Source organism: Hypanus sabinus, chromosome 1 (assembly GCF_030144855.1).
Source record: "Hypanus sabinus isolate sHypSab1 chromosome 1, sHypSab1.hap1, whole genome shotgun sequence".
Lineage (NCBI taxonomy): Eukaryota > Metazoa > Chordata > Chondrichthyes > Myliobatiformes > Dasyatidae > Hypanus > Hypanus sabinus.
The window spans coordinates 180,419,505-180,444,489 of record NC_082706.1 but is presented as its reverse complement, the minus strand read 5'-3'; the positions used below and the strand labels follow the sequence as shown (position 1 = coordinate 180,444,489).

Sequence of the window (24,985 nt, the reverse complement as noted above, 5' to 3'; positions counted from 1 at the left end):
CATTGTTAAAAGAATGTTTACTTAATTTGGCAAAGTTATTCTCCCAGAAGCAGACATACTTTAAGCGTTGCCGTTTAGTACGGATTCATTAATGATCCGTAATCTGATCGGAGCTGTTGAGGGGAACAATACTGATTCAGTTCGGCCGATTCAATTTTGGCAAATAAAATCACTTCGTTTTCATTATGAGTTCAGATTTCACCATATATTTCACGTAATGTGTGCTGAATAAATCTGTTTTGTAATCGATGTTCCAAACCCAAATATTCTTGTATTCCGACCATACCGACTTTTTCAGTCGCAGGTCGGTTCCCTCTCCTTGACCAAATATTTGGTTTTATTCGGCATCTAGTCTCTTGTGACTCCTTTGGTTCTATCTATTGGAAGTGCTTTTTGCACCAAGTATATCGAACGTATAACATTTAGTACAATTTACTACGGAGTTGTTACAGAATGAAAACAAAATCTCAGAAATAGGGATAGTGGACAAGGTGTGAATCGTTGTGATCTTAAATTAATATTTGTTAGAAGTCTAATTCGAATACAAATGGACATCAGACTGAAAATGTCGTGTCAATGTGAAGACATTGGATAGGGGTTACATCTGTTTTAGATTCTTTCACCAACCGATGGCTTCCTTGTCTTTTTTTTATTGCTTGGCCGAAGAAGCGAAATGTCCGGCTTCAGGCAGCAGGCAGGCTCGTGAGGTGGTCGGGCGAGTACATTTCGATTTAACTGGCGAATTCATCGAGTTTTACCAGCAAAGGTGTCCCAAGATTTCAAATGATATTTTGTTGTGCTTGAGATTATTGGTTGGGACTGCACCGACAACCACAGCGTTTGCGAGGGTCGGGAGATGCGGTGGCGGCGAGCTGTAGGCTTCTAATGTGTTAAAGTGCAGTCCCCGAGGAGGTCTCTCTCTTTCTCTCCTCTCTGTTTTCTCCACTCTCTGCCTCCGACCAATCGTCAGTGAAGGGAGATGCCGCAGCCCCTCCTGTTCCCTACTCTCCTGCCATCTGCCCTCAGCTGACCACACGCACAGCACAAGTTTTTTTTTGTAAACAGCAACGCGTTAAAATACCAGACCCGTGCCGATCACCAAGCCGCTACAATAAAGGAACTCCTACAAATTTCGCCAATGTTCTGAAGGATTTAGATGACCTCACGGCAAAATAGGTAAGTGACGGCTGCTTTCTGCCTACTGCGAAATGTTCCTTTTAGTGACCTCGGTAACGCTATAAAATGGCATCATTAAAAAATGCGGGTTGAGTTCTTGCATCCGAGGCAATGAGAACATTAAAAAGTAATTGATCAAACTGGCGTTTTGTTTACTCAATACTTAACCAAGGCGTTAGATGTGATCATGATCTCGTTTCCCCCTGACCTCTGCGATTGACCCGATGTTCTTTAATTTAAATGTCACGACCCTGTTGTGTCTCAATTGTTGGCGAATATTGATCCCAATGGATAATATCGAATTCATGGCACTTGGAACGGAATAGTGAGATTGTCAACTTTGTACTCGGCGGAAGATAGTGTTTCAGCCCTGCTTTAAATCCATATAATTTCGACAATTATCGGCCAGCCGGTCGCTTTGCACTAAAGAGATACAGCACGAAACAAACTGTAACATGTTTCTTTAAATCAAATGGCGTGACGGGAATTGTTGAAAAAATATTGTTTACGTCTCCTGGAAGATGCATGTGTTTCAAAACATCGACGGAACCGTACTTCGTAATCTCATTCACCTTGGTGCAATTCATCAAGCGGAAAAATGATGCTTCAGTTCTGTGATTTGTTTCGGAGAGTCGGGAAAATCTACCGAGCACCGAATTTAATAAGGCGAACTTCCCAGTAAGTGCAAATTTCTTGCACTTTCAAGCGAACGGTTAAGACTAGTTGATTTGTTTTCTCGTCGCGATTTGTAGCATGCGGAAGATACAAAACATCGCCGCATCACTGAGTGACAGCGGGTTCTTGAAAAACATACGACATTGGGGAGAGATTGTTCAGGTCTGTCCTGGGGATAGGCGTGGGGTGGAAATGTAGTCTATACGCCCAATTGAATCGAAATCAGAATCAGGTTTAATATCACCGGCTTAGTCGTGAAATTTGTGAACTAATTAAACTGCTTTGGGATACCAATTTTTCCTGATACAGAAACCACAATTCTCCGCAATTCTGGAAATAACACGAACTGCTTGTTCCATGGTCAGACATTGCTGAAATTGTATTTCAATTTTCTTCTTATAGCCGGCAACCTTGCCTTCTTTTTGTCCTTGACTGGTTAATCGCTGCGGGCTATTCATTTAGAAACGAGCCTGCAGTCTGTTAATTATTCGTCTTTAAGAGTTGCGCCATGATTTGGGACCCGATTGTTTACCGGGTTTTTCGTTCTGCATAAAAGTTTTTAAGTTTCTTCCTGCACACGTCGAGTGAGGTGCCATCTTTTTCACCTTGTTTGCAGGAGAGTAATTTCGTTCCATGTTAGAGTTTTGCATTTGCCGCTTGGAACTAAAATACTGTTGGAAGTAATTTTAAAGCATTCAGTATAAACTTCGTTGCGTCGCTTTTCCTCAATATGAAATTCAGGCAATTTCCTCCGGTTAGTTTTCGTATGTACGTGCATATATTTTCAGAGTTGCTGTAGTGATAATCAGATTTCAAATACAATATTTTACAGTGGGGCTTTAATGTGTGTAATAATTAATTTTGCACCAAATTGTTTCCAATAGCTGTCTTGCGTTGATAACTGCTTTCCCGGAGATTTAGTTCTCGAATTGAGTAAACGTTCTAACTGCTGCTTTGGAGAGCCTTGCCTGGAAACGAACTGGGGATATCGTACTGACCCTTGGAAAAACAGCCCCTTGTCCGTGCAACCCGCGGGGTGGGAAATACACCGGTTTACGGGATCAGCCAGCTACTCACAACCCGTACCCGCCAGTCAGCAGGCAGGGTCCTAGAAAAGCAGTACGAGGGGCAAATGTCAGATTGACCTGAGATTTTCTAAACTGTACAGAGATCCTCTTTCAAACTCCAATTCCCAGAAATGTTTGTACTAACATTCGGTGATGACCCTGGGTACCTTTGTCGCGGGAGCGGTGGGGGGAATGGTCACCCATTTAGTCTGATTAGTTTGAGCCATGATTGCAGGAATTTGGGCGACGGAAGCGCTCTTTACTTATGTTAATCCAAGCTTATATTCACAATGGTGACGGTTTCTTTCTGCTCAATTCACAGGCGAGCGGGTTGCCGCACAGTTGCAACGGGAATGTCCCTGTCACTGGATGGGCAAGGTTATCCATGTGAAACTGTAAAGACGGCGCCTCCTCCAAGGGTGCCTGGTTACTACCCCTCCATCCAGCCCCGTGCCCACTACCTGGACGTGCTGCACTCCTCGGAAGAAGTGTTGCAGCCTCTCAAGTCCCTGGGCAGGCTGGTCAGTGACTCCAGCCCAGTCATGCCCCTCACCCTCAGCGGCTTCTCGCTCCTCAGCGGATCTCCGCCGGCCACCGAGCGGATCTGCAGCGTCCTGCCTGCCGGCCCGCTTTCCTTCTTCGGTCAGGTGCCGAGCAGCATTGACCCGGCTCACCTCCGAAGCCGGGAGAAGCCGGGCGTTACCGGGTCCCGAACGGCTGCCCCGACAAGTCCCGGAGACCCGCAGTGTCGGCGCCACCGCATGCCGCCGAACCCCGGCGGTGAGCCACTGGGTTCTCAGCGCTACCCGGGGGAGGCAAATGCAGTCGCCCTGCACCACCAATCCGGCCACTTCACCGAGGAAGACCTCAACACTGTTCTTTACGGTCGTATGGACTCGGGCAATGCCGATCGGCCAGTTGGTCACGCCATCTCAGGGCTGCGAATCTCCGGAAACACAGGTACCCACAACCTGGTCAGAGAACAGGGAGGGAGGGAGGGACTAAGATTGACCTCGACCCCGTCACCTGTAACTCAACTTCTCTCAGTCAAACACTTGGTAAAATATCCCAGTGACATTTCTGCGCTTCTCCGCTCTGCAGGTGGACACGAGACCCAGATTCAGCTCCTGGACAGAGACTCCCTCCAGATCCCCGTGGGTGAGCGAGCGAAGGAGCGCGGATAGGTGGGAGGCGAGGAAGGAGGAGGGTTGAGGGAACGGACAACGAGAGGGTGGGGAAGAGAAGTGCGGGGAGGCATGGGGAAGGAGGGAGGAGGATTGGGCTGAGTCAAGTGGGGGGTGATATTGGGTTGTACGAAGGAGGCAGGGAGTTGGTGAACGGGGTGGGGGAATGGGGACGGGCGGCTGGAGTGGTGTAAGAGAGAGGTCTGAGGTTGCAGAGAGGGAAGAACCAGGAATGAGGAAGGGAGGGGTGGAGTGAGAGAGAGAGAGAGAGAAAGATAAAGGAAGGAGTGAGAGAGGCAGCAGTGAATGAGATACGCGCTGGGATGTGGAGGAGGGAGAAATGGAGCCAAGAATTGCAATAGGGAGGAGGGAGAAATGGAGCCACGAATTGCAATAGGGAGGAGGGAGAATTTTGAGAGTGTGTTCCGGTCTGAGCATCTCTCGGTTCAATGACAGCACACAAAATCCTGGAGGAACTCAGCTGGTCAGGTATGGAGAGAATGAATAGTGGACGTTTCGGATCGAGACCTTTCATCAGGACTCGGGACTCATCAGAGGTCCCGGTGACGTCAACATTTTATTCCCCCTCCACGGATGCTGCCTGACCTGCTGAGTTCCTCCAGCATTTGTTTGTGTGTGTGTTACTCAATTTGATGTGACCGGAATCTCCCTGCTCTCCTCCCCCCAGGGCTCATAGTCTCTCACACTTGCTACGGTGGAGTTCCTCATCACGGCGTCTTCTGTTGTCAAAATCTAATCCCTAAGGGGGTCCGGTTCGGACCTTTTACAGGAAAAGTGGTGAATATGAGTGAAATTAAAACCTACGACGACAACTCCTACATGTGGGAGGTGAGGATTACACCTGGGTTTCGTTCTGAGGGTAAGATGTCTGATTACGTTGAAATTGGTACCGCTTCCGAATTGCTGCGTTTAACCTGGGCATTCCAAGCTGGTCAGATCCACGTTGTTTATCCGAGCGCGGTTGAGTTGTGGGTGTCCGGAGCAGCCCTAATCATTTCATCGGCTCGGCCAATTCATTTTACAGATATTTGAAGACGGCCGCTTGAGTCACTTTATCGACGGCAAAGGGGCGGCGAGTAACTGGATGGCCTTGGTAAACTGCGCCAGGTCGCCGCAAGAGCAGAACTTGACTGCCGTGCAGAGCGACGGAAAGATCTATTACGAAACCTGCAAGGATGTGCGGGAGAACCAGGAGCTGCTGGTGTGGTATGGAGACTGCTACCTGCAGTTTATGGGAATACCGGTCACTTTAAAGGAAATGACTGAAAGCCCATTCACTGAGCAAGCCGAAGGTTAAAACACTTAAACGATTTTCTGCCCTTCTGCGGTTTACTGTCATTAGCTGCGATCTTTTGACTGAAATGTGACTTTTATTCCTTTGCCAGAGTCCGGAGAGGGCTTTAAATGTGAGCGGTGTGGCAAGGTATTCGCTTACAAGTACTACAGAGACAAGCATCTGAAGTACACGCGGTGCGTGGATCAGGGCGACCGCAAATACCCCTGCCACCTGTGCAGCAGGTCGTTTGAAAAGAGGGACCGGCTGAGGATCCACATCCTGCACGTGCACGAGAAGCACCGGCCGCACAAAGTGAGCAGCGTCCGCCCAGACCGACCCAACCGCACCCCCGTCTCCCAACCCTGACTCTATTTTGTTGGAATTCATACCTCAGTGTCTGATCAGTGCTGGGTCCACGTCGCACTAACAGAAAAACAGGATAGAAGTATTCCAAACAATTTGACCCGGGGGCAATTCCTGCTTGCAAGTAGAAACGGAATGTTACTATAACTTACGACTTTTGGTTTGCTTCTTTAGTCATAGCCCTTTGGACGTTAGAGCTGACAATATATAACATGGCCTCTTATTTAAATATTGTCTCCAGTTTCCATGTTACTTTCTGTCTGCTCATTTCTGTCAGGTGAACTTCGCCATTTGGTATAGTATGCTTTAGTTTTAACTGTATTTCCACTGCTTTGGGGACGTTAAATCCTCTGTCCACGTCAGCTTATCAAGGACAAATTAGAGAAATACAAAATAAATACTTTATCCTGGATCAATTCAAAACCACATTTGTATGTCATTCCACATCTACTGTCTATAAAGTTCATACTATTCAGGTCCCATCTTTCTACAAATTTTTACACTGTAATCCCATCAACAGTTCCTCAACTCCACACAATTCAGTATAGCATAGGCAATATGTTTAGCTTATGTGAAAAATACTTGCTGGAAACTTTGAAGTCAGTCAGGGAACAATTAGTTCTACACTTTCCAACCTGTGACTCTCTCTGTTGGACAGTGCACGGTGTGTGGAAAGAGCTTCTCGCAATCCTCCAGCCTTAACAAACACATGAGGGTCCACTCAGGAGAGCGGCCATACAAGTGTGTGTACTGCAACAAGGTAGGTGGGCCATTTTCTCCAACCATTTTAAACATCACAAGGATATGAACAAAATGTTTTTTCCTGGGAACGTGGGAAAATTAACCTGCATGGCATGTGTAAAATATTTTTCAAACAAATCCAAGAATTTCTTTAGCACAAGAGATTTTGGAGATGCTGAAAATCCAGGAGCAACACACATAAATGCTAGAGAAACTCTACAGGTCAGGCAGCACCAAGGAATAAGCAGTACCAAGGAATAAGCAGTTGGTGTTTTGGGCTGAAGCCATTCATCAGGACTAAGAAATTCCTTATCAGGCTCTCTCTCTCTCTTCATATCTAATTAAAGTTACACTTGCCTTTCCAAAGTGTGACATCTGCAGTTACCATAGTGGACAGCAAGTCTGTACTAAGCATCACCCAGAAAATGTTGGAGAAACTCAGTAGGCCAGACAGCGTCTCCGGAAGAGAGTAGAGTTGACATTTCGGGTGAAGGCCCTTCCTGCTGAACAACACTCTGTACTCTCTCTACTTCTGCTGACTGGAGAAAAAATGATGAGGTCAGAGTTAGAGAGTGGGGGGGGGGGGGGCGGGAGGGGAGGAAGAAACACAGGGTGATAGGTGAAACTGGGGGGGTGGGTGAAGTAAAGGGCTGGGAAGTTAATTGGTGAAAGAGATACTGGGCTGGAGAAAGGGGAATCTGGTAGGAGAGGACAGAAGATCATGAAAGAAAGAAAAGGGGAGGAGCAGCAGAGAGAGGTGATGGGCAGGTAAGGAGGACATAAGGTGAGAGAGGGAAAAGGGAATGGCATTACTGGAAGTTTGAGAAATTGATGTTGAAGCCATCAGGTTGGAGGCTACCCAGATGGAATATAAGGTGTTGCGCCTCCAACCTGAGTATGGCCTGGGTTTATTAAGTTTGACGGTGAAAAGTTTCACATTTTATCAGTTCTCCTTTGGCTGCTGGCTATGGATGTGTTGTTAAGGGAGTAAAAGAGAATGTCTGGGGATTAGACATGTCACATGTTGGAATATCCTATTTGGTGGGTGTAACTGTGACAAGAACATGAGGTTTCATAGTTTAACTGGATACTGTAGTGAGCAAGTTTCGATGTTGTGTTGAATTTCATTCAGTATTTTGTATGTGTTACTCTGGATTTCCAGCATCTGCAGAACCCCTTGTGCTTTCAATTACTTGGCTTGATGGTTCTGAACATCACTAATTCTTTTCCACTCTTTCATCTCCCCCCCCCCCCCCCCAGGCTTTCACTGCCTCAAGCATCTTACGAACCCATATTCGTCAGCACTCTGGAGAAAAACCCTTTAAATGCCGTCACTGCGGCAAAGCCTTCGCTTCTCACGCAGCCCATGACAGCCACGTGAGGCGCACACATTCGAGAGACAAAATGTTTTCCTGTGATGTCTGCACCAAGACCTTTATGGAAGCACATGAGCTCAGTTATCACCAGATGCAGCTGCATGCAGGTTAGTACCAGGGAGCACTGGGTGGGGTCAAGGGTACCTCGTGTCTGGTTGTGGTATTCCATTACACCCACCACGGCCCTAACACTTAAGGTTTAAGGAATATAATTTTTAAATGATTTATTATGCACAAGCATTTCTCTCTTCTGTAACATTGAAGTCTGCCATAGGTTTGTCTTGGTCTTGTAAACACTGCAGTATTACTCATTCTGAATAAGGGTGCAGATGGCAATGCTCTTTCCACTTCAGTTTGATGGGTCTGCTTGGCACCACACATGTATTTTGCAATCGTTGCCATCAGAAATCTGTACATCTCACTTTCTCTTCCAGGGTTTTCTCACCCTCTCTCTCCTGAAAGTAATGCTTCAATTGCAGCAGGAATGTACCCTGTTCTGAGTAGGATGGCTGAGTCATGAAATGAGGGGAAACCCAGCTTTTGATTTTTTTCCCTTTGAAAATAAAGAGCTTTAATAGCGTGGATTTAGAATCTTTTTGCTAATCCAAATGTCATTGCTTGTCTATTCCATAAATGTGGTAAATTGGTTTATTATTGCCACATATACTGAGATGCAGTGAAAAACCTTGTTATTTATTTATTGCGATACATTGTAGAATTGGCTCTTCCAACCTTTCGAGCCATGCCACCCAGCAAACCCTGATTTAATCCAGCCTAATCACAGGACAACTTACAGTGATCAATTAACCTAAAAAAAACAGTACACCTTCGGACTGGGGGGGGGGGGGGGGGGGAACCTGCGGTCATGCAGAGAGTGTACAAACTTCTTTAAAGATTTGCGTGTCACATGTACAGATCATTTTATTACAACAGAGCATTGAGGAAAGCAATCTCAGAGGGCAGAATAAAGAGTTATAGTTTCAAAGAAAGTATACTACAGGTAGGCAATAAAGTGCAAGGCTGTAATGAGATAGATTGTAATGTCAAGAGTCCATTTTTCATACTGGGGTACTGATCAATAGTTTTATAACGATGGGCTAGAAGCTGTTCTTGAGCTTGGTGGTTTGTGCTCTCAGGCTTTTGTATGTTCTGCCCAATGGAAGGGGTGGAGGGAGAATATCCAGAGGCTATTTGGTTTTAAATACCCTACTCATCCAGATTTGGATTAAGCATGGAGCTGTAGTTACTGATCCAAACGGTGAATTCAGAGCAACTATTTGATATCAGCGGCCATCTATCTGAGACATTATTTCTATCTCTGCTCCCTTTAAATTTGTATTGGGCAACCTCTTAAGTAGCAGTTGGATACAAGAATTCTGCCCGTGACTAATGTGGGGATGCTGAGGGAAGTGATCATCCTTCTAAGATCCAACAAGTCAGAACAGTAGAACAAATCAAACCTAAGATTTATTTTCTTGTTTGGAACATTTCACACTTGGGATATTGACTGATTGATTATCCATGAAGATGCAGCTATTTTCTTTTAGTGAGATATGCATAGATTTTGGAGAACTTGCTTGTTGCATTGAACTATAAACATATACAGGCAGAGAAGCAACAAAGTCTGTTGTGAAAATATACTTGCCTTTCTATATATTCATGCTTATTCCAATTAATTAACTATGCACTATGACGAAAAAAAATCATTTACCAGTACCAGCTAGCAGACCTGTGATAGATGCAAACTGACTGTAATCATTAACTATCATCACTCTTAATCTGGTTTAAACCCAGAATAAATAATGACTTGTATTTATCATCGATGTATTGAGCCAGCATTATGTTTTTAATTTTTAATGATGGATTTTGGGATGCAAGTCCACAGCTCCCTGAAAGTGGCATATTAAGTAGATAAATGACATACTTTGCCTTCATAGATAGGAGCATGAATAATAAAGTTGGCAAGTCCGGTTGCCGCTGTATAAATTTTTGGTTAGGCCACTTTTGGAGTATTGTGTGCGGTTCTGGTCCTCGTGCTGCAGGAGTGATGTGGAGGCTTTGGAGAGGGTGCAGAAGAGTTTCACCACAGTTACTTGTATTGGAGAAGAGGTCAGACAACCTTGGATTGTTTTCGCTGGAGCACTGGGGGTTGGGGGAGCAATCTTATTGAAGTATATATGATTATGAGAGACATACTTGAGTAGCTAGTCGGTCCTTTTTTCCCAGGATAGAAATGTCAAAAGCTGGAAGAAGTGGCTTTAAGGTGAGTGGAAGAAAGTTTAAGGGTGAATTACAAGGGAAGTTTTTTTTAATGCACAGAGTGTGATATGGGGAAGGGGGTGGGGCGGAAGCAGATACAATAGTAATGCTTAAGAGGCATTCAAATGGATATGAACAGGCAGTAAATGAAGTAGACCACATGCAGGCAATAGTGATTAGTATCATGATCTGTACAGACATCATTGCCAAAGGGCCTGTTTCTGTGCAGTATTCTATAAACTGTACTCTGCTCTATAAACTACCTTGTATACCTGTTCAGACAGAAGTGTGCAGAGGTTCCAAATGTTACCTCAGAATGATATGCATGTAGCCACTCGCATGTTAATTTGCTGGTTCAAACATTACTCTTTTTCAAGCTAGATTATCTGTCAATGAAAATTTGATGCTGAGTTCTGCGTAGTCACTTCAGAGTGCTAATTTAGCATTGACAAGTGTTGATGGTTCATTTGGATTCCCACCAACACAAAGAATAGTCAACGGTAATTTTAAATATCCATCAGGAAAAATGGCTTGCCTAGGAACTTTTAAAATCTTTCAACATAGCACAAGACATTTGTTGCTATCTTCTGACTTTATATTCGCTAAATTATCTGTTGTTTGTCAGTATATGAAGTCAATATTTAATATATTAGAACATAAGAAGTAGCAACATAAGAAGGCCATTCAGCCCCTCACACCTACTCCATCTTACAATATCATGATTGAAATTTTACGTCACCAACAATATTTGTACCAAGTCTATAAACATTGATTCCCCTAATATATAAAGTGCTGGAGGAACTCAGCAGGCCTGGCAGCATCTATGGAAAAAAAGTACAGTTGATATTTCAGGCCATAAGACATGGGAGCAGAATTAGGCCATTTGGCTCATCAAGTCTGCTCCGCCATTCAATCATGGCTGATCCTTTTTCTCTCTCCTCCTCAACCTCATTTCCTGGCCTTTTCCACGTAATCTTTGATGCCATGTCTAATCAAAATTAACCTTAAAAACACCCAATGACCTGGCCTCCACAGCTGCACATGGTAACAGATTTCACAAATTCACTACTCTCTGATTAAAGAAATTTCTCTGCATCTCCTTTTTGAAAGGACCCCAGCTGAAGGGTCTCGGCCTGAAACATCAACTGTACTTTTTTCCATAGATGCTGCCTGGCCTGCTGAGTTCCTCCAGCATTTGCAGGTTTTATCTTGGCTACAAAGAATATCAGTCTCTTTCTTGAATATACTTAACTAAACTCTGGTGATTAGTGGTGTGTCACAGTGGTTAGTGTTGGGACCACTTCTCTTTGTATTATATGTCAATAACTTGGATGACAGCATTGATGGTTTTGTGACCAAGTTTGTGGATGATATGGAATCAGGTGGAGGGGCAGATAGTACTGAGAAAGCAGAAAGTCATGTTAGCATTCAGTGTGAGAGGGGTAGAATACAAGAGCAAGGATGTGATGCTGAGGCTTTCTAAGATTACACTTGGAGTTTTGCCTAGAGTTTTGGGCACCTTGTCCAAGAAAAAAATGTTTTGGCATTGGAGAGGGTCCAGAGGTGGTTCATGAGAATGATCTAGGAATGAAACGATTAATGTATGAGGAGCATTTGGTAGCTCTGGGCCTGTACTTGTTCAAGTTCAGAAGAATGAGGTGGAATTCTCATTGAAACTTACTGAATATTGAATGGCCTAATTCTGCTCCTATGTGTTACGTTCTCGTGGTCTATGGCCCACTTACATTGAATTTAAAAGAACTAAAGAAATTTCTTTTCGTTTCCAATCTGAATGATCGGCCCTTACTTTGAGACCATTTCTCATTCTAGACATCCCAGTAAGGAAAACATCACCTCTGCATCTATTCTGTCAAGATTGCAAGGATATGTTTGTGTCAAGAGATTACTTTTCATTCTTAAACTCAAGAGTATATAGGCCCAAAGAACTTTAATCCCTCCTCGTGGAGCAATAACCCCTATTTCAAGAATTAGCTTGGGGAACTTTTGTTGCAATCCCAACATCAGGTAGGCAGGGAGGAGAGCAGAGCTGTACACAATCTTCCGAAGGTCCTATAATTGCAGTAAGAGATCATTGCTCATGCACTCAAGTCATCTTGCAATAAAGGCCAAAGGCCTGTGATGTGTTTATAACATCACATAAGTTGGTTAGAACAAGAACCTATTTCAATCTCTTGTTTAAAAAAAATACTTTCCCTTTCTCTTTTTCTACCAAAATAGATGTTTTTTTCATTTTTCACATATTCCACCTGACATTTGCTCATGAGTTCATTTAGCTTGTCCATATTCCCCTACATCAGGGGCTCCCAACCTGGGGGCCATGGATCCCCTGCTTACTGGTATTGGTCCAGCGCATAAAAAAGTTTGAGCATCTCTGCCCTATAACCTCATTGCAGCATTGGCATCAGGCCTTGTGTTAGTATTAAAAATAATATCAACTGGATGGAAGGGGAAATATCACGGCTCTGACAATTATGGTTTCTACACTTTAATAGATGTTGGTAGTAAGCATCCATTAAAATTACAATTATTTGACTATTCTTAACAGGAAGAAACAATTCAGAGCAATTCTTGTTACCTTTGGTGTTGAAGATCTATGTAATTAAAAGTTGAGACCATTCAGTCTCCAACTTAGATTGGCTACATGTGGGCAATGACTGGGTTTAATTAAGTTCACTGCAATTCTTTTGCACTGGGGCCATGAAACTCAGCTGACAGTTAATTCCTCTGATTGATATCCAGAATCCTTATGTCAGTATCCTCAGTGAGAGAGGATCAAACTGAGTGGGCACAGAATTGGGTTTAACTCTAATGGAACTCCCTAGTTAGTTGCCAAATCTGAATGGTTGGTTTATGCATCTTACAGTCCTGTGAATAGATAGTAGGGGTGTTGCTGATCCTTAGAATCAAACCTCAGGAAAGATCAGATCTATTTTTTTACAAAAGAAAGATGTTCAAAGTAGGATAGGTATATCACGCATACTACCCTGAGATTCTTTTTTTGGTAGGCATTTACAGTAGAACAAAAAGTGCAATAGAATCAATGACAACTACACACAAAGACTGACAACCAATGTGCAGAAGAAGACAAACTGCATATACAAATAATAATAATAATAATAATTAATAAACTGAGAACATGCGTTGTAGAGTGAGTCCGTCGGCTGTGGAATCAGGTCAGTGTTGAGGTCAGTGAAATGCAGACATTACCTTTCCAATTCCCTTCTGTGTACTTCCCTCAGTTTTACGTAGAAATTGGAAAAAATAACACAGAATTGCAAAACGAAACAGGTTTGGCGATTATCAAAACTGAAACCCATCTTATCCAAACCAAATCTGCATATATGCATTTAAAGTTAGCATTTTAATGCTAATTGGTTACTCCCAATCAGCATCTAAATGATTTCCTCCTCTCAAATCCTCCTTGGCCCTGCAGCCAACTAAGGTGTCGCTATTGCCATTCTGGGTGAAGTAAGCCAAAACACCACCCCCTCAGGGATGCATCTGTAACTTTACTGCCTTGTATGATTCAAACCACTCTATGTCCTAATGAGTCAAGCCACCAGAGAGCTGTATAGCTGTTTGAAGGCTTCCTGTCTTCATGATACTAAAGGGATTGGTCACCAGCAAAACTTCTTCTTTAATGGTGAGCCATAGCCCCTTAAAACATAGTGGATCAGATTCCTTAGACCAAGTTCTGAGATGATGGTACACTGTAAATCTGCATACGGGAACAGCTCTACAGAACGTTGCCATTTTTCTTAAATTTAGCCAAGAAAGTGAAGTGTTAGTTGATGTAAAATAAATGTTTGCTTCCAATACTTGAAGCATATGATAGTAGCCTGACATGAGTGCTTAAAAAATTGGCAAAAGTAATATTTCTGCACATGTTCTCTTGGTTGCTAACAATAATCTGTTGGCCCAGGAGTGGATATGGCCTGGTCCACCATGGCTAGATCCCTCCCCATCATTGAGCACATCTACACGGAGTGTTGTCGCAGGAAAGTAGTATTCATCATCAGGGACCCCCGTCATCCAGGTCATGCTCTCACCTCGCTGCTGCCATCAGAAAGGAGGTACAGGATCCTCAGGACTCACACCACCAGGTTCAGCATTAGTTATTACCCTTCAACCATCAGGCTCTTGATCTAAGGGGGAAAACCTCACTCAGTTTCACTTGCACCATCACTGAATTGAAATGTTTCCATAACATATGGACTCACTTTCAAGTATTACTCACCTCATATTCTTGATATTTAATGCTTATTTATTTGTTATTATTATAATTTCTTTTTGTATTTGCAGCTTATTGTGTTTTGCACAATGGTTGTTCACCCTGTAGGTGCAATCTTTCATTGACTCTTATGGTTATTGGATTTATTGAGTATGCCTACAAGAAAATGAACCTCAGGGTTGTATATGGTGACATATATGTACTTTGATAATAAATTAACTTTGAACTGTTGAAGTTTAGCCTCTGGAATGTAGCTCTTACTAAGTTTGCGATGCCAATAATTTACCTATGTAGAGAGAAAGAGGGTGCATTCTCAGATCTCAGTTTGGGATCCTGAGTTTAAATTCACCCACAACAATGTGGAAATTCTCTGCTTGAATTGACAGTCAGTCTGAATAACAGTTTCTCATGGACAAGGACAATAAATCACAATAAAACAGAGGTTTCCTCAAAATTTCCTCTGGATTAGCAGCCTAAGTAATGAAGATGGCTAGAGAAAATACTATACTCTAATTGAAAATTTATCACAAGTAATGATGAATCTGGTGCACAATAGGTGTAGAAGATGATAAGAGACATTGGTTAAGTGGACAGCTAGAGACTTTCTCCAAGGATGTAAATGGCTAATACAAAGGGTATAATTTTAAGGTGATTGGAAGAAAGTATATGAGTATGTCAGAGGTAGGTTTTCTACAGAAAGAGTGGAGAGTGCATGGAATATGCTTCCAGACAGGTGTTGGAGGGAGATGCATTAGGGGCATTACTAAACTCTTGGAAAGGCACGTGGATAATAGAAAAATGAAGGGTTAAGTTGAAGAGAAAGGTTAGATTGACACAATACCGGGAGTTAAAAGGCCTGTACTGTGTTGTGTTCTTTAGAGAAGTGGTGACTTTACTCTGCGTTTGGTAAACCTGAGTCCTGAAGAAGGGTCTCAGCCCGAACTGTCAATTGTTTGCTCTTTTCCATCAAAGCTGCCTGACCTCATGAGGTCCTCCAGCATTTTTTGTGATTTGATTTGCTAAACATGTCCTGGGACTTTTCACAGGTGAGACTGAGTGTCCGAAATCACTGAATGTCTTCATTCCCACTCTGAAGAACTCTGCGTTACTCCAGTTCTGATCTTTTCTACCTGTAATTTGATAATACTGCCAAGGGTTTTCATTCCTAAAGCTGCTTAATGCTGGAATTTATTTTGTAAGACCTCTCTGCCTTATTGCATATTTTTTCCTTTAAGAATGTCACTGAAAGCTTATTTTCTAATATCTCTACATGGGGCGCAATTTCACTCTTTGTTTAACAGTGCTCCTGAGGAACACCTTGGGGCATTTTGTTGTGTTAAAATGTTATTTCCTGGAAATCCAATCACAAGGTGCTGCTTTTCTTTGTCCTTTGTGTATAGACATGGGTAGGACAGGAACAGACCCCTTCGGTTGACAATGTCCTGAACTAATAAGCATAATTAATAATTGATGCATGAGCATTAACTCCTCCCCCCCCCCCCATTTGAAGCACCGATACAATGTTTTCTGGGTCAATTATTGCTACTCAAGAAATTCCATCTGACAAGCGGTCCGTGTATTCGGTATTAGTGAAGCACACGTCATCGTTCCTTGTCCAATGCAAGGACATTGCCAGGAGATAGTATTCACTGAATGACGTTCTGAAGTGCTCCTGTCATGTCCCAATGCAGATTAGGGAAATTGAGACAGGCAAGTTTCCTTTAGCTTGCTTCCAGGCATGACCCTAATTATACAACATTACCCATGTAAACTTACAGTGATTGCATGATCCAATCCTTCTATTCATTTCCTGATCCACAATTTCCAGGCCCTGCTTTCAAACCCTGATCCTTAACTGCTGCCCCCCAAACTGTGACTGCCTTATCTACTGTCCTCCCCCCCCCCCCCCATCTCCAACATACTAACCTCACACCAACCCTTTACAAACAAGCTTCCCAATCAGCAATATCTCTCTATCTGGAAATTGGTCCCGATTCAGCCGCCTCCATATTCAACAAACTTGCAGTTTTAGGCCCAGTGCCACCAACCTGTTGTGAAGATCTCTTGCTTCTAATTCTCCAACCCTGAGCACACCTCCCAGGCTGTTTTTCTACACAATCCCCCAAATCCAGGTTTACCATTTCATTTCATACTCTGGCGGTGTGTGGAGGACAATTGATTGGTAATGGCCGATGCCTTGGGTCACGGGTGCTAATCACAAATAAGAGAAAATCTGCAGATGCTGGAAATCCAGGCAACACACTCAAACTGCTGCAGAAACTCAGCTGGCCAGGCAGCGTCTATGGAAAAGAGTACAGTCGACGTTTTGGGCCGAAACCCTTTTGACAGTCCTGCTGCAGTCTTTTTCCATAGATGCTGCCTGGCCTGCCAAGTTCCTCCAGCATTTGGTTTGTGTCGCTTGATTGTGGATTCACAACCAGAACTGTTGCTGCAGATCAAGGACAAGGGATTTGCACCTCTTCAGCCGCTGACAATCTTCTACATTTAAAAATCTTGTTTTTGTTCTGGAAAATAGAAGCTTCCTATAAAGTTTAATCACAGCCTGACACCCAAAGAACAAAACCAAATACAAATATAATCAAAGTCTGGTTATTGAAAATATACTTCAAGGCCTATTTTTTATATCAAACTTATACACATAGTACTGCACAGAAGCCTTAGGCACATATACATAGCTAGCCCCTGACGAAGGGTCTCGGCCCGAAACGTTGACTGCTTGTTTCAATGGATGCTGCCCGACCTGCTGAGTTCCTCCAGCTTGTTTGTACGTGTACATAGCTAGGGTGCCTAAGGCATTTGCACAGTACTGTAGTAATTTTATGTATTGCATTGTTCTGTTGCCACAAAATAAAACAAATTTCATGATATATGTGAGTAATGGTAATGATATGGGTCTCTTTTGTGGATGGAGAGTAGGAAGGGGCAGGGAGAAGGGAATCATAATTGGGGAAAAAGGGAATGGAGAGCAAGGGGAGCGGAAAGCACCACAGAGACATTCTGTAATTATCAATAAACCAATTGTTTTTTAAAAAATATTTATTTATTAAATTTTAGAAAATTACAAAATAAATGTGATGATAAAAAAGTAAGAAAAATAATATTGACCCTCCCCCCCTCCCCTTAACCCTTATCTAAAGAAAGAAAAAAAAGAAAGATTGCTTGGATATCGGAGGATCCCCACATGCTCCATGGAGTTCAAAATAATTTAAATATTTATTTTTACTTTCTCCAATTACCTTATAATTTTATCTTCAAAGGACCTATGTATTTAATCCTATCTTTTGTAAGAATGGGAGCCAAATTTTCAAAAATATATCATATTCATTTCTTAGATTGTATGTAATTTTTTCAAGTGGAATACAACTATGTATTTCATTATTCCAACGATCCATAGTTAAATATAAATCAGATATCCAAGTAACTGCGATAACTTTTTTGGCTACTGCCAATGCAATTTTTATAAATTTTTTCTGATACTTATTCAATTTAAGTTTCGGTATTGTCCCTTAAATGTCTCCTAATAAAAATAATACTGGACTATGTGGGAGATGTACTCCAGTAATTTGTTCTAATAAAAGTCTTAGATTTATCCAAAATGGTTGAATTTTAAAACAAGACCAAGTAGAATGTAAAAAAGTACCAATTTCTTGATTTCATCGAAAACATTGGTCAGACATATTTGAATTTAATCTATTTATTTTCTGTGGTGTTATATATAATTGATGTAAAAATTATATTGTATTATTCTAAGTCGAACATTTATTGTATTTCTCATACTATCAGAACATAATCTTGACCAGTTTTTTCCATCAATTTTAACATTCAAATCAGATTCCCATTTTTGTCTTGATTTATGAATTCCTGATTTAATTGTCTGTTTTTGAATCAAATTATACATACAAGATATAAATGTTTTAATTTTTCCTTTTTGAATTAATATTTCTATTTCACTAAATTTTGGCATCAACATTGTTTGACCCAGCTTTTCTCATAAATAAGCCTTTAATTGAAAATAACAGAAAAGAGCGTTATTTGATATTTTAATATTTATTTTTTAATTGATCAAATGACATCAATATACCTCCTTCAAAACAATCACCTATATATTTAATCCCCTTTTGGAACCAATTATGTAAAAGTTTATTATCCATTGTAAAAGGAATAAGCCTATTTTGAATTAAAGTACTTTTTGCTAATAAAGATTTCCTTATCTCATCGTCCATATTTACCTTATTCCATAAATCAATCAAGTGTCTTAATATAGGAGATTCTTTTTTTTCCCTTATCCATTTGGATTCCCATTTATATATAAAATCTTCTGGTATGTTTTCTCCTATCTTATCTAATTTTATTCTAATCCATGCCGGTTTTTCATCAAAAAAAGACACTATAAATCTAAGTTGATTTGCTTTATAATAATTCTTAAAATTTGGAAGTTGTAACCCTCCTAAATCAAATTTACATGTCAATTTTTCCAATGATATTCTTGACATCTTTCCTTTGCAAAGAAATTTCCTTACATATTTATTCAGCAAATAAATTAACCTTATATTCTTCTTGATTAACTCTAAAGCCCCCAATGTCTGAATCGGTTCTAATTAATTCAGCTAATGGTTCTATTGCCAATACAAATAAAGCAGGTGATAATGGGCAGCCTTGTCTAGTTGACCTCGTTAAGCAAAATGATGTTGAAATCTGACCATTTGTATTTAAGGTTTTAATCCATTGTATAAAAGATTTTCCTAACTCATATTTTTCCAATACCTTAAATAAAAAGTCCCATTCCAATCTATCAAATGCTTTTTCTGCATCCAAAGCAACTGCCACACTCATTTCCTCTGTTTTTTTGTGCCAAATGAATTATACTAAGTAACCGGGTGATATGATCCATTGATTGTCTGTTTTTAATAAAACCTGTTTGATCCATATGTATTAATTTTGGTAAATATTTAGATATTCTATTAGATAAAATTTTTGCTATTATTTTATCATCTATTCAACAAAGGAATAGGCCTATATGATGTTGGTTTTAAAGGATCTCTATCTTTTTTTGGCAATACAGTTATGATTGTTGTTAAAAAAGATTGTGGCAGTTTATGCTTTCTTTCCACTTGGTATATTAATTCCATAAAAGGAGGAATTAATAAATCTTTAAATTTTTTATAAAATTCAAGAGGAAAACCATCTTCTTCTGGGGATTTATTACTCTGAAGTGATCCTAATGCTTCTTCAACCTCTTTTAATGTAAAGAGCATATCTAATCCTTTCTGTTCTTCCAAATTTAATTTTGGAAGGGAATAAACCAATTGTTTGGAATGAAATGACCTTGCCAGGAGTCTCAGGGCTGGGTGGGTCTGCACCCATGCCAATCCCCCTTCCCCGGCACTCATTCTCAGCCACGTATCCCACACGTCTCCCGCAGCACTCCACCCTCCCAATTCCCAACATCCTTTGCACTTTGAGTCCTGACAAAGGGTCTCGGCCTGAAACGTCAACAGTGCTTCTGCCTATAGATGGTGCCTGGCCTGCTGTGTTCCACCAGCATTTTGTGTGTATCCTTTGCTCTTGCTAGATTTACAAATTCACAGTCTACTCCAAGATGATAAATAAATTACTGGGCAAATGTCTTGGACACCCTATCCAATATTTATATGCCTAAGACCTTTGCCCAGTAATAACCAGACTGTGATTTTATTTATAATTTTATTTAAAATAGTCCTTTTTTATGATAATTGCATGTTCATGCATAGGCAGCTCATTTGTACTTATTATCTCAAGATTCTCATGATATTTTGACATTCAGCCTCTACAAATTCACACCTTTCTACATACTTGTTGCTGTATTTCATCCCTTTTTACCTTACCATTCATCTTTGTTCTCAGCCTGGGGACCTGGCCCGCCTACTCTAATTAAGACAACCACTGCTCCAGAAACACAATGGAAATGGGATGTGAAGGTGGCACCTGACTGAAGTACTCAAGGACAAACTTCTTAGTCATTTTATTCACAAGTACTCATTGGGAAAATTGGTATCTAATTTGAAAACCACTGTGATTTTTAATTAAAAGTCATGTCACAAAAGCTGTTCACTTGTTTGGGGCGGCCATACTTAGAGTATTTCTGGGCCTAAGAATCAAACGGCATGCATTTGTTCCATTAATTTAACGATGGACTTCTGCTGTAGACTCTGCCCCACCCCCCACCAGACTTTGTGCCAGATGAAATTGCATGGAGCTGGATTTGCAAATACATAAAAGAGACTCAGTGTTTGATACTCGAAAGAGGAGACACTTGTTCTGACTGTAGTTTGCAAGACTTTTAGAAACCTGGTTCTCTGCTCCATTTTGTCCATAAGACATAGGACAATTTGGCTTATTAAATCTGCTCCATTAGTCATGACTGATTTACTTTCCCTCTCAACATTGTTCTGCAATTTCCCTGAAACCTTTGACCTCTTACTAATGAAGGACTTATGAACCTCTACTTTAAATATACCCAATAAGCAGGCCTCCACAGACGACTGTGGCAGCCTCTGGATAAAGTAATTCCTCTGCCTCTGTTCTGAAGGGACACTCCCCTATTCTGAGGCTGTGTTCTCTGGTCCTGGACTCTTCCACTATTGGAAACATCCTCTCCACATCCACTTTCGACCTTTCAATGTTCAGTATCTTGTCCTGTGAAGATTGGATTGTTAATGGTTCAGTGCAATGCCATGTGCCTACAGTGAGTATCACTTTATCTGAGGAAAACTACCCGGTAGAATCGTAGAATAATGCTGATTCTAATTCTTCTCCACGATAGGAAGTTACCCTCACAACAGCAAATGTAATCATTTATATGTTCTAAATCCAACATTGAAAATCGCAACTTGGTTGCAGCTATAAGTATCTCATTTTCTCCGCTCCAATCCGCTCTGTCTTGTTTCTCTGCTAACCCTGGGGAGAGAGTGGCCACAGCTGAAACAGCCAACCTGTACTGCTGTTTGTGAGCCATCATGATGGTTGACTATTCTGTAATGGAGGGAACTTTGAATGGAATTACATCTGATCTGACTGACACACACACTCGTTCACACATACACGTACATATCCGTACAGACCCATATACACACACACGAGTTGCTATGCAGTGCAAGTATTTTACAGGTATGAAAATTAAGTAATTTACTTGCCAATGTCTGTTTCAGGTTTTCCAATAGTATTTGCATAGTACCTTTGGATGGTAATGGATGTTGTTTTGAAAGAAAGAACAAAGTGTTAGCTTGCAGTAAAATCTCAGAGCAGGAGTGATTTTTGAGGTCAGAATGGTAGTGATCCCTGGGACTGAGATATAGGAAGCTGATGGACATGTGATTGCTGATGTGACACCAAAACTTTGCTGAAAATCAATTGACCCAGGAGTAGGTGGAGGTGGAACTCCCACAAAATTCAAACACAATGCCATGGAAGGGTATGGAGGGAATACCTTACCCAGTTGTTAAATTACGTTGGCTCAGCCTAACCAACCACCCAGTGACACGGATATCAGATGGTGCAGTTACTGAAACAAGCCGCAGAGTTGTAAACTTAGCCAGTGCTATCATGGGCTCTAGCCTCCGTAGTATCCAGGACATCTTCAGGAAGTGATACCTCAAATCCATCATTAAGCATCCCCATTTCCTGGGTCATGCCTTGTTCTCATTGTTACCATCAGGAAGGAGATACAGAAGCCTGAATGGACATTAAACCCTTAAACACTACCTCACTACTTTTTTTAATCTCTATTTTTGCACTATTTATTTAACTGTTTAATATATGCAGTATATACTTCAATTCAGTTTTTTTTCTATTATTACGTATTGTATTGTTTTGCTGCAAAGATGACAAATTTCATGACGTATGCTGGTAATATTAAACCTTATTCTGACTCTGACCTCCGATGTTCTGTGTGTGGAGTTTACGCGAGTCATTTCCTCTGGGTTCTTCCCATGTCCCAAAGATAAACTGTTAGGAGGTTAACTGGCCACTGTAAATTGTACCTGGTATAATCTGGGTAGCTCAATCTGCAGGGAGTTGAAAGAACTGTGATGAGAATAAATGGGATTAGTGTAAAATTCTGCTTGAGGGAGAGTGGGCTGGGGGGTGAGTTTCCATGCCATATGACTCTCTGACTGTGTGGCGATACCTGTCCTCCTCTTGACGCTCTAAGATGCACCTTGGTGACATGGACGCCTGCCGCTAATGCGAATCCAACCCATCCGATCCTGAGCATTGCAGAAATATACATAACCACCAGTGGGAATTCATCTGCTCTCACAGTGGGGCTGGCTAATGACTTTCAGCACCTATGTATTTCATTTTGTTCCCATTGAACATTCTAGCTTTGTGCTTCTTTTTCTTGCCAATTAAACTGACATACATGAGAAGATGTTGGAGCTGTACACAAAAAGGAACACGGGCATCATTTCCTGAATTGCAAAGGGAAGTATTATGTTTTTAATTTTTTTATGTTCTTTTTAACAGCGGTTCTCTAAATTGTTCTGATTTGGAAATATAATGATTTGCTCAGCATTTATGTTTCATATTTGGTACATTTTAATTAAAAGGAATAGTTATGGTAAATCAGAGATCTTCTGCTCTGCAATTCTCAATACAGTTTGGATTCTTTTTAACTCCACAGGGCAGCGCTGGTGGGATTGACATACTGAAAGTCTAGAATGAACCGGAGCCCGTCTGGGGGAGTGGGATGGGGGGAAGAAAGCCGAATCAGCGAAAGCATGAGTTTGAAAATTGCGCAGACATAGGAACAGAACTAGACTATTTGGGCCCATTAAATCTGCTTTGCCACTGCATCATGGCTGACTTATTATGCTTCTCAACTCCATTCTCAGGCCATCTTATTAGGGCCTGATTCCAGTTTGCTACCCACTTACTGATATGGATTATCTTATTATTATACCATTGCTTCTGATTGAGTTACAAAGCAAAAATCCTGAATGAGGTGTCCTGTAGAAATTTATACCCTGTTCAATCCAAAACAGTGTAGTTACTCTGATTAAGATTGCTCATTTACTTCCTCTGAGAAACTTGTGTGTGCATCCAGTTCTAACATATTCATTTGCTAATCAGGTGAGGGGCTCCAGGTAGGTGCTTCTGCCACCCAAGAATTGCACAGCATGCCGACCAATCAGACAGACTCTATGAATGGAGACTACCTTTACAATTCAAGTGAGGAGCCGTTGACAACCCCCCTGAATCCAGACAAAGAGGAGAGCAACCCCTACCGAGCGACCACAGGAGTCTCCATACTGCATAATGATGGCTACAGACCCTGGAATTAGCAAACCATTGACAACCTAACCTCAGAGTATTTGCTAAACTACAGCGCACATGTAGGTGGTTCCTTATCTGCTCTCAGGGTTAGCAAATCTCTGGTTTGAAGCAGTATGGGAATTAAGAATTTTGCACACTTCCCGTTACAGATCCTTTTAATTTCTTTTGCCAAGATATTACTTTGCAATAATGCACGCCTTGACAAAGTTTTGCACTGACTGAATCTGCTGTACGTTGGGAACTGCAGAGAGTGGGAGTTTCAGTCAAACTACAGTATGAAAGTGAGATTTTTTTGTGACCATATAGAAGCATTCTTGATCATAAAATAAACTATCTTTTCTTAATCTATGCTGATTCAAATTAATATTAATTTGAAATTGAACACAACAGCCTAAACATCCAATAGTTGCTCATATCTTTGTTAGATAAAGTGTAACGCTTAGAAATAAAACAGAATTGTTACTACTAATTATTCTGCTAATATTTCAGTACGTTAACCCAGTTGACCAACCAGGTCCCTGTTTAAGTTGGCTGATCTTGGACCGATCCCTGGTGAGTGTAGTTTGATTCTGTTGGGTTTCATAAATTACATTTATTTCTCGTGAGTTTTTGTGAATTTTAGTTTTAAGGATCATTTTATAGACAATAAACAGTAGGTGCGGGAGTAGGCCATTCGGCCCTTCTAGCCAGCACCGCCATTCATTGTGATCATGGCTGATCGTACACAATCAGTACCCCGTTCCTGCCCTCTCTAAGGCTCTATCTAACTCTTTCAGCTCTTCTTTTACTCCGGTCATGACATTTATGACATTCCAGTAAAATTCTATTTTCTGTTATTTTAGTTAGTGGGAAGAGGAATTCTGAGCTGAATTTATTAAGTGGGGATTTACAGGAGGCCTTTGGCCTACTTTTCCCACTAGAGTCATAGTTATACAACATGGAAACAGGCCAAGTGATCCACGCTGATCAAGATGTCCCAGCCAAGCCAGACCCACTTGCCAGTGTTCCGCCATAACCTTACAAACCTCCCCAACCTATGTACCTGCTCTACTGTCTTAAAATTTACTTACCTGCCTTAATTACTTATGCCGGCAGCTCATTTCTTATTCTTCTGGCAGCTCATGAAACTCTTGTATAAGAACGTTGCTCCTGAAATTCCTGTTAAACCTTTCCCCTCGCTTTAAACCTGTGTTCTCTAGTTCTTGATCCCTAATCCTGGGAAGAAGAGTACATTCACCCTTTCTTTGCCCCTCATGATTTTA

At 41.4% G+C, this 24,985-nt stretch overlaps 1 protein-coding gene across 1 annotated transcript; it reads left to right on the top strand.

Moving 5' to 3' along the window:
- The first annotated feature begins 3,208 nt into the window (after positions 1–3,208).
- Positions 3,209–23,731, top strand: prdm14 (PR domain containing 14). The gene is made up of 7 exons (XM_059992777.1): positions 3,209–3,878; positions 4,893–4,951; positions 5,148–5,415; positions 5,509–5,711; positions 6,421–6,522; positions 7,764–7,986; positions 23,520–23,731. Exons 1-7 carry the CDS (start codon positions 3,209–3,211, stop codon positions 23,729–23,731), a joined length of 1,737 nt encoding a protein of 578 aa, XP_059848760.1.
- The last annotated feature ends 1,254 nt before the right edge of the window (positions 23,732–24,985 follow it).